This window comes from Narcine bancroftii, chromosome 8, assembly GCF_036971445.1.
Source record: "Narcine bancroftii isolate sNarBan1 chromosome 8, sNarBan1.hap1, whole genome shotgun sequence".
Classification (NCBI taxonomy): domain Eukaryota; kingdom Metazoa; phylum Chordata; class Chondrichthyes; order Torpediniformes; family Narcinidae; genus Narcine; species Narcine bancroftii.
Genome location: NC_091476.1, coordinates 74,074,111 through 74,086,887, shown reverse-complemented (window position 1 = coordinate 74,086,887; position 12,777 = coordinate 74,074,111). Strand labels below are relative to the sequence as shown.

Sequence of the window (12,777 nt, the reverse complement as noted above, 5' to 3'; positions counted from 1 at the left end):
CATGGTGAAAGATCAGTATTACTGATCTAAAAGAAAAGTGAGGATTGTGAGAGATGGGAAAATTGATCTAAAATTATGAACATGGAAGAAACTAAAATTCATCAGTTAATGGCTGTAACCAGTACAAACAGGATAAGCTTGGGGGTTAGGATGCAGGAAAGCAGAGTCAGCACGATTAACATAAGAATCTTCTAGTCTTTGTGACAAGACCATAAGACTAAGAAAAGGAATGGTAAGGTACAATAGAATGTAGGAAGTTGAGGTAGTCTGGATCAGATAAAGGTCTCCTAGCCCTGGACAGAAGTACCAAGTCCTACATATCTAATTAGCTAACCATACACAGATTTATACATATGAAATTAGCCAACCCTAGATAGAATGAGTCAACTCCGCATACCAAGAGATTGTAGCCCCGAGAATCAGGAAGGTGTGAATAAGGACAATGACATGATGGGACACCCACAGGATACCCCCTGGTCCTCCAAGTGTACTGAAACTGCACGTAGGCAGGAAGGATTACCTATGCCAAACCCATCTAGGGGGCAGAAGAATGTAAGGGGGAGGGCACTCTGATACTGAAATTGACTGTATAAAAGTTGGGTGAGCCCCAGTATGTGTGTGTATTCCCAGGGTAAGGGGAAGCACCCAACTTTGCATTGTTGTTGTAATAAATGTTCTTTGTTCTCAATTTTTGTCTCGAGCAATTTCTTTAAAGGTACTTTAATTTCTAACACCTCCCTTTGTTGAATGGTCACTTGTTGTTATCACCACACCACAATCGACTGGTGTTTCATATCTTTTTCTTCCGTCACTTCCATCATGTCGGGGTCACCAAATTGTCAGACTCTGGCTTTACCTTACTCTTAATTTAGTCTATGTGTGGTCTGAGTCCAGCGTGTTCTTTGAATGAAGTGATAGGAGAAGGTATTCGGTTCAACAGTCAATTTATTACACAGCACGAGAATAAAACTTAACAGAGCTCTGGGTCAATCGTTAGTTCATAGGTCACCTGCACAGTGAGCTATTCCCCAAGACTGACCCCTATTGTCCAGTTGGCTCAGGTTATATAGATCAACCTTATCATACAGAACAAAAGTTGGCTTCCTTTGCTAGATTTCATTATCATACAGAACAAAAGTTGTCTTCCTTTGCTAGATCTTTTTGCATAAGTGTTATCACAAGTCACCTCCTGTTTTGCAGATATCTGGGGTGTAGCGTTCCCATCTTAATCCTCCAGGCCAGACTATCCTGTTGTTTTGATCAGAAATTAATTCATCCCCAGATATTTCTAATCACCATTCTGTTCCTGTCTGGCCAATTTCTGCTGTTCTCTTTAACACCTCCTCCTGCCTTAATCTTCCTCCTAGACTGGTTTTCCACTCCCTTTGTTTCTTGCAGGCCATTCTTTGTTCTGGTCTGGCCTGTGTCTCCTGTGCTACTCACCACCTCCTTCAGTTTGAGCATTCCTCCTAAATCGTTTTATGCATTTCCTCTCCCTGTATTTGGGAGCAGACAATTTTGCTCAGCCAACTTTGCTCCATGCTGTGATTGCCACTTAATCACATTCCTCTTTTCCCCTGAACCATGCAGTAAATATAAAATTATTAATTAATAATTTCTTTCATAATGTTTTAACCCCTAGATTCCAACGTAAATGAATAAAGCCAGTATGAACAGGGTAAGAAATGGATATTAGAATGTAGGAAGTAGAGTTAGTCTGAATAAGATAAGGGTCTTCTAGCCCTAGATAGAATTAGCAGGTTTTGCATATGTAATTAGTAAGCCTAGACATTAGCAAGTTCTACATATGAAGATGTTGTAGCCCTGAGAGTCGGGAAGGTGTAAATTAGAACAAAGACAGGTTTGTGAATAAGGACAATGAGGATAATGACATGATGAGACACCGACAGGATACCCCCTGGTCCTCCAAGTTCACAGAAACAGCACGTAGGCAGGCAGGATTGCCTAATGCCAAACCTATCCAGGAGGCAGAAGAATGTAAGGGGGAGGGTATTCCTATACTGAAATAAACTGTATAAAAGTTGGGTGAGCCCCAGTGTATGTGTGTATTCCCAGGGTAAGGGGAAGCACCCAGCGTTGCATTGTTGTATAATAAATGTTCTTTGTTCTCAATTTTTGTCTCGAGCAATTTCTGTGAAGGTACTTCTGTTTCTAACAACGCGATCCCCAGAGTCTGTGGTTTAACTAGATTTTTGCCCAGAAGGGGAAATTAAGGGTTAAAGGAAAAAGGCGAGTGGGCGGACATGATCTTATTGAACGTTGAGGCAGGCTTGACGGGCCATGTGGCCTTCTGCTGATCCAATTTCTTTTGTTCTGCTGTTCTGACAACCGGTTCTGCTGGTGCCTGTCACTGGATGGAGCCAGTAGCTGATTGCAGATCCTTCTCTCATCTATGAGCAATTCAGTTTGGCAGTGGAACAGACTTGGAGCTCCAGGGCCCAGATAGCTCCTCCTTCCCCACCTCATGTTGGAACTTAACCGGTCACCTGCCGTGGTGGAGTGTTGAGACCAGGACTCTGTTATCGTGGCCCAGGAATCTAGGCTTTGAGCCCTGCCCCCCTCCCCACCCCCGCCCAAGAGCCTCCTCCTGCTCCGTTCCCAGAGTTGACCCAACTTCCCAATCGGTGAGGCCGCGCTATTTGCTTCAGCCACACCCTGTTGGAATTAGTTGCTCCTTTCTGCCGCACCCAGATTAAAGGTTGTATCCTTGCCCCTCCCTTCCACAAAAGCAATTAAAGACAGCCATCACTTGTAAAATGTTAACATTCGATTGATAGCATTTGAGGTGCAAGAGGCTGTATATATATATATAAGGCACGGATGGCAGAACTGGGTCAAGGGGGTTTGAGGTTCAAAGATTCCTTGTGTCGTCACATAATAAGATGTAACAATGTAACATACATGATATACTTCAACTTTTATCTGCCATAAGTAAAAGAAAGAGTTGCCATGAATATTGCTGGCATCCCTCTGAGTCCCTTCAGAGACACTGAGTATCCGTGAAGCTCCCACAGCCTCTGCGGCCGCACAGACTCCTATTCGATCTATTGACAGCCCGGGCTCCGGATCCAAACCTCCGAGGCTCCCTTTGGCAGCCTCTCGAATCCCAGCTCCGATACCTGCCTCCTGTGAGCCGGTCTCCCCCGCAGCCCATGAGAGTCCTTCGACCGCACATCAGCAACGTCTCCAGCCGTTGAGACCCCTGTCTGGTCCGCTGCCATGGTCACCAACCTGTGGGGTTATCTCTTCCTTCTCATTGTGGGAGGGGTAGCGCTCTCCCCGTTTCTGGTGCCCTACGCTGGTCCGCTGCTCCCCCGGAGTCCGCAGCCTCCTTGGGGTCGCTGCCCAGCACAGGTGCCGCCATCTTGGCCACAGACCTCTATGGTTGCAGGATTTTTAAAAAAACACCATCAGCTCCTCTTAACAAGCCTGCACTGAGCCATCGACAGTAGGACCCTGCAGAGCAGCACTGAGTCTCCATTCCCCACTTTCCTGGGTCCACATTAGCAACTATGCTGCCATTTAATTTTTCAATATCAGGTGGACCTGTGTTGACAGAGCACTCCCATTCTGTGAGAATCTCGAGGTACGTTTTGAGGAACAAAGCTGATTCCCAGATGGTGGCCTATTGTGTAATAGAGGTTCAGTCTGACCTGATTCCATGCCACTTCTGTGAAAATACTTGTGGGTTTACAATGGGTTGACCTCTTGGCCAGAGTCCAACACTCTGCACACCTACACACCCGCAGACACACACCCTTCACATCATGCATATAAAACATTACCGTGCAGTACAAGGCCCTTCAATCTTCTGGCAAGCTTTTCTGTCAGCCAGACTGAAAATGAACAATAAACTGCAGACACTGGAAATTGGAAATAAAAACCGAGAAATGCTGGAAACGCTCAGTGGGGTCAGGCAGCATCTGTGGAGTGAGGAGCGGAGTTAAGGATTCGAGGGCGGATCCATCAGAAGTGGAACCGTGAGGGAACAGCATTAACTCTGCTTCTCTCCTCACATGCTGACTGACCTGCTGAGGAGGCCAAGCTTCTGAGAGAGTGCTCCACAGTCAGAAGACCAGTGCCCTATGCAGGTGAATCAAAGGAGAAGCAGGTAGTATTGAGGGAACAGGGAGGCTGCAGAAGGTCTTAGACGAGAAGGGGCAGGGAAGTGGAAAGTGTACAGTTGTACACTTTGGTAGAAGAAATAAATGGGCAGACTGTTTTATAAATGGGGAGAAAATTGAGAATCTCCAGATGCGAAGGGAGCAAGGAGTCCTCATGCAGGATGGCCTGAAGGTAAACTTATAGGTTGATTTGGTGGTGAAGAAGGCAAATGCGATGCTGGCATTCATTTCAGGAGAAATAGAATCTAAGAGCAGAGATGGGATGTTGAGGCTTTATAAGGCACTGCTGAGTCCTCACGTGGAGAATTGTGAGCTGTTTTGGGCTCCTTGTTTAAGAAAGGATGGGCTGACGTTGGAGAGGGTTCAGAGGAAGTTCACAAGGATGATTCCGGGAATGAAAGGGTTATCGTGAGGAGTGTTGACAGCTCTTGCCCTAGACTCATTGGAATTTAGGAGAATGAGGGGGGATCTCTTTGAAACAGGCGTAGATGTAGAAAGGTTGCTTCCCACAGTGGGAGAATCCAGGACAAGGGGGTTCTAATCCCATACTGTCTGTAAGGAGCTTGTATGTACTCCCTGTGTCTATGTGAGTTTCCCCCGGGGCCTCTGGTTTCCTCCCACCATTCAAAAGCATACGGGAATGTAGGTTAATTGAGATATTCAGGTGGCACGGGCTTGTGGGCCAGAAGGGCCTGGCACCGTGCTATGTTACCCATATCTAATTAAATGAGCAGGGAGCTCCTCACCCCTCCCCCTCCCCTTCCCACCCTCTGTAACTCCTTATCTCCTTCAAAGTGCCAACCAATTTCCCCTCTTGCCCGACCCCTGCATTCCCTCCCTTCACCAGGAGCCATTTCCTTCTTCCTCTCCCTCTGCAGTCACTACAACTGGGTCGATGCTCCTTACTGGAGGCCTCTTGTCCAACATTGGTTGAATCTGTCCTGCTCAGATCCAAGGTCTGTTACACTCGATGTGCTCGGCGCGCTTGGGATTCTGTGCCCTCTGCCTTCGAGAGACTTTGGGAGACTGGCCACTCTTTGGTTACAGGCATTGTCAGGAGGGAGTGGGGTGAGGGGCGGTAGCGGAGGCTGGTACAGTAACAACATTCAGAAAAGTCCGAGATAGGCACATTCGAAAAATGGAGGGTAATGGGTGCGTGAGAGGGGAAAGGATAGATTGTTGTGAAATCGGTTCACAGGGGTCAGCACAACGTGGTAGGCCAAAGGGCCTGTACTCTGCTGGAATATCCAGTCACACAATTCTGTGTGTGATGACCCCACCTTTGATTTTTAGATGATAAAATTAAATCTGCCCCTTTATTACACTGGACAATGAAGATTTTGCTTCCTGAACACTTTTGGGTGTATTTTATGGATTTTAGGCTGCTGACCACAAAAATCACCTTTAACATTTTCCTATCACGTACAAAACCATAAAGTACAATGTGTCACTAAAAATTCATTTTCTGCATTCACCCTTCCCTGCTGATCTTGGGTGCAGTGATGAACACAGTGCAAGGTTTCACCAGGATCCTCTGACCTCGGAAAAGCGGTATCAGGGCAACTGGAATCCAACAGTGCCGGCCGACTATTGTCGGACACTGACCCAATCGGCATCAGATGCAGAGTACGAATGAAAATCAGCAGGAAAACATTTTTAGGTCAGTTGAACTCGCGCAATGTGGCGGCGACGTTGCGATTAATTCAATCAAAGTGAATTTAATGTTTCTCCATCTTCCTACGTGATACAGAAAATCTGAAATGATCTTTGTGTTCAGCTTGAAATCATCTGTCATAATCCCCAATTCTTTTTCAGGAAGCAATCCTTTTGAAAATATTTGTTGTCCAGTGTTATCAATTTTTTATATAAAATAATACATTCTACTCTTGATTATAAATAGTTTAAAATACATTTAAAACGTATCCACAAGTTGTAAAACATTTTTCCTGTACACCTTGAATTCATACAGTGCTGTAACAAGAATAAGATACCATGAACTGTGTCACAAGGTATGCTCTGAGACACAATTGCGCCACGTTATCACCATAAGCCTGGGTCAAAGAGCTGAGGCTTGAGGAGAGAGTGACAGAGGGGAGAGCGCAGAGCTCAGGGCCCCTGAGATATGGAATGATGGAGTTCAAAGGCAGACAAGAGGCTGGAGGTGAAGAACGCCTCTGCAGATGCTGGGGGACCCAGGGAAGTACAGAAAAGTGCTGAGAAAACTCAGCAGGTCTCGCAGCATCTGCAGGAAGTAAAGGGCTCGGGTTCCAAAACGTCGTCTGCCTTTTCCTTCTCGTGCATGCTGAGATTTGCCGGTGCTTTTGCGTACCGACTGACAGGTAAGAAGTGAGGTGGTGTCGTAGGGTTGTAATGCACGAAACCTACGCTGCCTAACTCATCTCAACGAGTTGCTCGGATCATTTCAAACCCTGCAAGGTCAGGTGGTCAACCTGATCCCTCCAGAAGTGTGTGATGGGTCAATGTACAGGGAGCTTCAGTATGTGTCTGAATCCAGGAGTGTGTGATGGAACGGTGCAGAGGGAGCTTCACTCTGTCTCTGACCCCAGGGGTGTGTGATGGGACAGTGTGGAGGGAGCTTTGCTCTGTGACTGACCACAGGAGTGTCTGATGGGACGGTGTAGAGGGAGCTTCACTCTGTTTCTGACCCCGGGGGTGTGTGATGGGACAGTGTGGAGGGAGATTTGCTCTGTGACTGACCCCAGGAGTGGGTGATGGGACGGTGTAGAGGGAGGTTTGCTCTGTGACTGACCCCGGGAGTGTGTGATGGGGACTGCAGAGAGGACTTCACTCTGTCTGTCCCCGGGAGTGTGTGATGGGACGGTGTAGAGGGAGCTTTGCTCTGTGACTGACCCCAGGAGTGTGTGATGGGACGGTGTAGAGGGAGGTTTGCTCTGTGACTGACCCCGGGAGTGTGTGATGGGGACTGCAGAGAGGACTTCACTCTGTCTGTCCCCGGGAGTGTGTGATGGGACGGTGTAGAGGGAGCTTTGCTCTGTGACTGACCCCAGGAGTGTGTGATGGGACGATGTAGAGGGAGCTTTGCTCTGTGACTGACCCCAGGAGTGTGTGATGGGACGGTGTAGAGGGAGCTTTGCTCTGTGACTGACCCCGGGAGAGTGTGATGGGGACTGCAGAGAGGACTTCACTCTGTCTGTCCCCGGGAGTGTGTGATGGGACAGTGTGGAGGGAGATTCGCTCTGTGACTGACCCCAGGAGTGGGTGATGGGACGGTGTAGAGGGAGCTTTCCACTGTGATTGACCCCAGGAGTGTGTGATGGGGACTGCAGAGAGGACTTCACTCTGTCTGTCCCCAGGAGTGTGTGATGGGACAGTGTGGAGGGAGCTTTGCTTTGTGACTGACCCCAGGAGTGTGTGACGGGACGGTGTAGAGGGAGCTTTGCACTGTGACTGACCCCGGGAGTGTGTGATGGGATGGTGTAGAGGGAGCTTTGCTCTGTGACTGACCCCAGGAGTGTGTGATGGGACAGTGTAGAGGGAGCTTTGCTCTGTGACTGACCCCGGGAGTGTGTGATGGGACGGTGTAGAGGGAGGTTTGCTTTGTGACTGACCCCGGGAGTGTGTGATGGGGACTGCAGAAAGTACTTCACTCTGTCTGTCCCCGGGAGTGTGTGATGGGACAGTGTGGAGGGAGATTCGCTCTCTGACTGACCCCAGGAGTAGGTGATGGGACGGTGTAGAGGGAGCTTTGCACTGTGATTGACCCCGGGAGTGTGTGATGGGGACTGCAGAGAGGACTTCACTCTGTCTCTCCCCGGGAGTGTGTGATGGGACAGTGTGGAGGGAGCTTTGCTTTGTGACTGACCCCAGGAGTGTGTGATGGGACGGTGTAGAGGGAGCTTTGCACTGTGACTGACCCCGGGAGTGTGTGATGGGACGGTGTAGAGGGAGCTTTGCACTGTGACTGACCCCGGGAGTGTGTGATGGGGACTGCAGAGAGGACTTCACTCTGTCTGTCCCCGGGAGTGTGTGATGGGTCAGTGTGGAGAAGCATCACTCTGTGACTGACCCATATTGTCCCTGCCCAGGTAGTGCATGAAAGAATAGTTTAGAAGGAGCTTTACTCTGTGTTAAACCCTTCCCTGGGAATGTGTCAGGAAGTGCGGAGGGACCTGAAAGTATAGTGCACACAAAATCTAATCTGCATCTTCCCTAACCAGAATCACACCCCCAGAAACCCCACTGATATTCTCTACCTGTTGCACAGTCTCAGTGAAGCAGAACATTTGATACCAAACTCTCTGAGAATCAATTGCAAAAGATATTTTAAAATGAGAACAATAAAAGGTCCAGTTAGTTAAAAAAAATTATACAAACCGTCCCATAAATTATTTCCACTTTTTGTCAACAAAGCAAAAGAACAAATAACACATTGGTGGAGAAACTCAGCAGGTCAAACTGTATCCTTTATATACCAAAGAGAAAGATACAGAACCAACGTTTCGGGCTTGAGCCCTTCATCAAGGTATGAACAGTGGGCATCTGCTTACAGTTTTCTTATACCTTGATGAAGGGCTCCGGGCCGAAACATTGGTTTATGTATCTTAGCTATGGAGTAGAAGTCTGAAAATCTGGACTGCTTGGTGATTCACTCTATCGAGGACGTCTACATGAGGTGGAGTCTTAAAGCAGCCTCCATCCTCAAGGACCCCCAACACCCTGCCGTGCCCTCTTCACTCTGCTACCATCTGGGAAAAGGTACAGGAGCCTGAAGACAAGCACCCAGCGGCACAAGGACAGCTTCTTCTCCACCGCTATCAGATTCTTAAACAATCAATGAACCAAAGACACGGCCTGACTTTTTATCATAATGTTGTAAGGTGGTTATAATATGAAGGTTTGCCCTGTGTCGCTGCAGCAAGACACCGAATTTCATGATAGTAAACCCCGATTCTGATTCTCAGGCAGTACTTTTAAAATTCAAATTTTTGGTAGTTTATTAATGAAACATTTTTTCCATATAAAATGCAAAGTACAAAAAAAACCAAATATTTAGTCATTCATTTTCATGACATCAGTGCATCCGTGGCGCTGACACACGCATGCGTAAAAAAAGCCCACTAAATTTGAAAGTTTTGAGACCTTTTGAAATTTTTTTTTCTGGCATCCGCTTTCTCTGTATAAAGGACACCATTTGACCTGCTGAGTTTCTCCAGCATTGTGTTTTTACACCAACCACAGTGTCAGCAGGACTTTCGGGCTTTATGCAGGAGAACAAGTGTTGCTTTTCCTCTGAAATAAAAGTACTTCTTCCCACCGATACCAAGCAGTGTCAAGCCCGACCCCATAGCCCAGACACCCCACCCCCACCCCAGTCTCTTCAGCTCATCCAGATCTCCAGGATCTGATAGCTGACACAGGGGAATCCTCAGGCAGGTCGGCATAGGGATGAGAGGACAACAGTGGCCTGTGATGGCAGGGAAGTTCAATCGTCTCCTGGAAATATGCTGTCCAGAGTCTCATTTCTCCCTTCCAATGTCATTGCTGAAAGCAGTCTCAAGCATAAAGGGGTGTCATACTAACTCTAAATTATAATTAATGTTGGCCGAGGGAAACAGTTAATGGTTGGGTACTCGAATGCAATGTGGATTCGCGGAGGGAACGGAATGGACTTCCCTGGATGCTACGGGGATGGGGTAGTGCCATAGCAACAGCCAGAGGGAGATGCACAAGTTAGCTTCAGAGACGTGTAGGTCTGGAGCAGGGCCTCATCAACAGGCAGGATGTCGAGAGATCGGCTTTGAGACCTGGTCCCGACTGCGAAGTGTTAGAGTCTTGAGGGATAACGTGATCCCCTCAGGTGCAAACAATCTGCTTTTGCTCGCTCTCTCTCTCTCTGATCTCTCTCCAGTGGGGTCAGGAGGGACTTGATGGGAAGCAGCTCCCTGTAATGCGCCATTCGGCATGCAGGGCCCAAGACGGCGGCGCCTGCACTTGGCAGCGGTCTCGAGGGGTTGCAGACTCTTGGGGGGTGAGCAGCGGACTGGTGCAGAGCACCAGAAAACAAGGAGACCACACCCCTCCCCTCTGTGAGAAGCAGAGGAGACGGTGACCATGGCGAAGGGACTCTGTGGCAGAAGGGCACACACAGGCGGCGAGCTATTGCCGACTTGCAGGCAAGGGACCCACACAAGCGGCAGGCTGCTGGCAACTAGCAGATGGGAACCAGGATTCAGGGCCTCAGATGCTGAGGACTTCCTGATCGTGTTTGAGGTTTGGATCTGGAGCCAACGGATCGAACAGGAGTTTGTGGCTTGGGGGCACTAGAGGCGAATGTACGGGCACTCGGTGCCTCTGAAGGGACTCTCTTTTGCTTCTCTTTCTCTTGTACTGTAAGGGGCACCAGGCGATACTAGAGGTAACTTTGTCTGCCTTACGGCAGGCAGAAGGCAATTTCCTGTAATATCACATCTCTGTTTTACTACATGGCAATAAATAGTATCTGAACTTTGCTTTAAATGGCTGATGAGGTGGGCCACGATAGTGAGGTTGGCCTAAATCTGCTCCTACATCTAACAATGATCCCTGGCCACCCACTCCACCACCACCCCACTTCCAAGCCCACCTCTACCGCCAGTATATGAATGGGAAGTGGGGGAGGAGGAGCAAGAAGGCCATCAGAGGGACGAGGAGAGGCCGCGCAGCTGGGCCGCCACCTTCTTGCCGCTCTTCCGCAGCAAGGGGCTCTCTGGGTGCATCTCCCTCATGTGGGCAAAGTGCCCCTCCTGGCTCTCGGCCGTGAAGCCGCAGTCCTCGCACACGTACAGTTTGGCCCTACGCTCCTTGTAGGCATAAGCCTGGTGGACGCCATGGATCTTTTTGAGGTGGGACTCCAGGGAGCAACGTTGGGTGAATGCCTTCTCGCACAATTCACACTTGTACGGCCGGATCCCTGCAGGGACGGAGACAGGAGTTTTAGAAATCCATCTCCTTTCCAAGCCCTCCCCTCCCCGCGCACTCCGCTACCCATACCGCCCTGGGCAGAGTGATGGCCCAGCAGCTAGTACCACTGCCTCTCCGCCCCAGTGACACCGATTTGATTCCTGCCTCCAGCACTGCCTGTGTGGAGATTGCAGTCTGCCCGTAAACTGCGAGGATGCTTCTGATCCCTCTGGCTCATGTGTCGGTGTGTTGATCGGACACGGTAAATCGCCGCGAGTCTGCGGCTGAGAGCGAGCTAGAATCCGGGGTGGGGAATTCAATCTGCCATGGGGACCCGGGAGAGGGGGGGAGCAGAGACTCAGCACTGTTCCACAGGGTCCAACCACCCTGGGTATAACACTGGCAGCTCTGTGCAAGCTTTTACCAGCCAACGGTGTTTGTAAGTAAAAATCCTGCAACTGCCTGCGCCCAAGATAGGTTGCAGACTCCAGGGGATCAGCGGACTGGCGCAGGGTACCGGAAATGGAGAGGACACTTCCCTCCCCCATTGAGGAGAAGCAGAGGAGACAACCCTGAGGAGGGTGACCACAGCGTCAGACCAGCGAGGGGCCCACACAGGCTGCGGGCGACTTGCGGTTGGGTTGCTTGAGACAGACTCATTGGATTTGAGAGGGTCCTGAGGGCAAGAATGGCTTCTGAAGGGGCCTCGGGGTTCTGACGGCTTCCTGATCGTGTCGGAGGTTTGGATCTGGAGCTCGAGTTGCCGATGATTTGAACGGGAGTCTGTGGGAGCGCTGGAGGTGAATTAACAGAGATTCGATGTCTCTGAAGGGACTCCCTTTTGCTTCTCGTTTCTCGTACACTGATGGCAACTCTTTGCTGCCTTATGGCAGGCAGAAGGCAATTTTGTGTAATATTACACATTCGCTACCATTACATGATGATAAAGGAATCTTGAATAGAATGAGCACTTGATTGGCAATGGGCTAGTTTCTGAGCTAGATGTCGCTAAGTTTCGACTCTCGAAAACTTCTGCAGATGTATCTTGGAGAATATTCTATCTCATTGCATCACTGTCTGATATGGAGATGCCATTACACAGAACAGGAAAAAAACTATAGAGTTTATGATCTCGGCCTGTGATATCACAGGCATCGAGGATATCAACATGAGGCGGGGTCTTAAAAAAGCAGCCTCTATCCTCAAAGACATCCAGCCTATGCCCTTTTCACTCTGCTACCATCAGAAAGGTACAGGACCCTGAAGACGAGCACTCAGCGGCACAAGGACGGCTTCTTCCCCTCCGCCCCAACTGCCTCTGGCAACAATTCTCACCACCTTCTGGCTGAAGAGATTCCACCACGTCTCTGACTTAAGGGAATGCCCTTCAATCCTGAATTTGTGCCCTCTTGTCCGAGACTCTCCCACCATGGGGAACAACCTTTCCGCATCTACTCTGTCCATGTCTTTCAAAGTTCGAAAAGTTTCAATGAGGCTGCTCAAAGTTTATGGCCACCCAACACCATTCCCCCACCCCCCCCCCCCCCCAGCCTTTCGCTCCTTCGCTGTGAAGTAGGCAAGTTTAGTCGGTTTCTTCCGGACTTCTCTCTTACACATAAACATAAAAATATTTCATGGTTTCAGTCTGTGGGCCACCTTCGGTGGGCTGTGGCCCTCAAAGAGGGGAGTCATTTGGCCCCCCTGTTGAGAC

The 12,777-nt window shown here is 49.2% G+C and overlaps 1 protein-coding gene and 1 long non-coding RNA gene across 3 annotated transcripts in view; both read right to left on the bottom strand.

Annotated features, from left to right (window-relative positions):
- The window catches only part of LOC138740887 (uncharacterized), a 257,137-nt gene that overhangs the window by 184,997 nt on the left and 59,363 nt on the right, over positions 1–12,777 (bottom strand). The window lies entirely within an intron of this gene.
- The window catches only part of LOC138740881 (putative transcription factor Ovo-like 1), a 59,645-nt gene that overhangs the window by 16,922 nt on the left and 29,946 nt on the right, over positions 1–12,777 (bottom strand). The window contains exon 4 of one of the 2 annotated variants that reach the window (XM_069894149.1): positions 8,111–11,076. The exons of the other annotated variant lie outside the window; for it this stretch is intronic. Within the exon in view, the coding sequence (XP_069750250.1) occupies positions 10,802–11,076 (275 nt within the window). The 3' untranslated portion in view covers positions 8,111–10,801. Of the gene's footprint in view, positions 1–8,110; positions 11,077–12,777 lie in introns of those variants that run through there. 2 annotated transcript variants of the gene reach the window in all.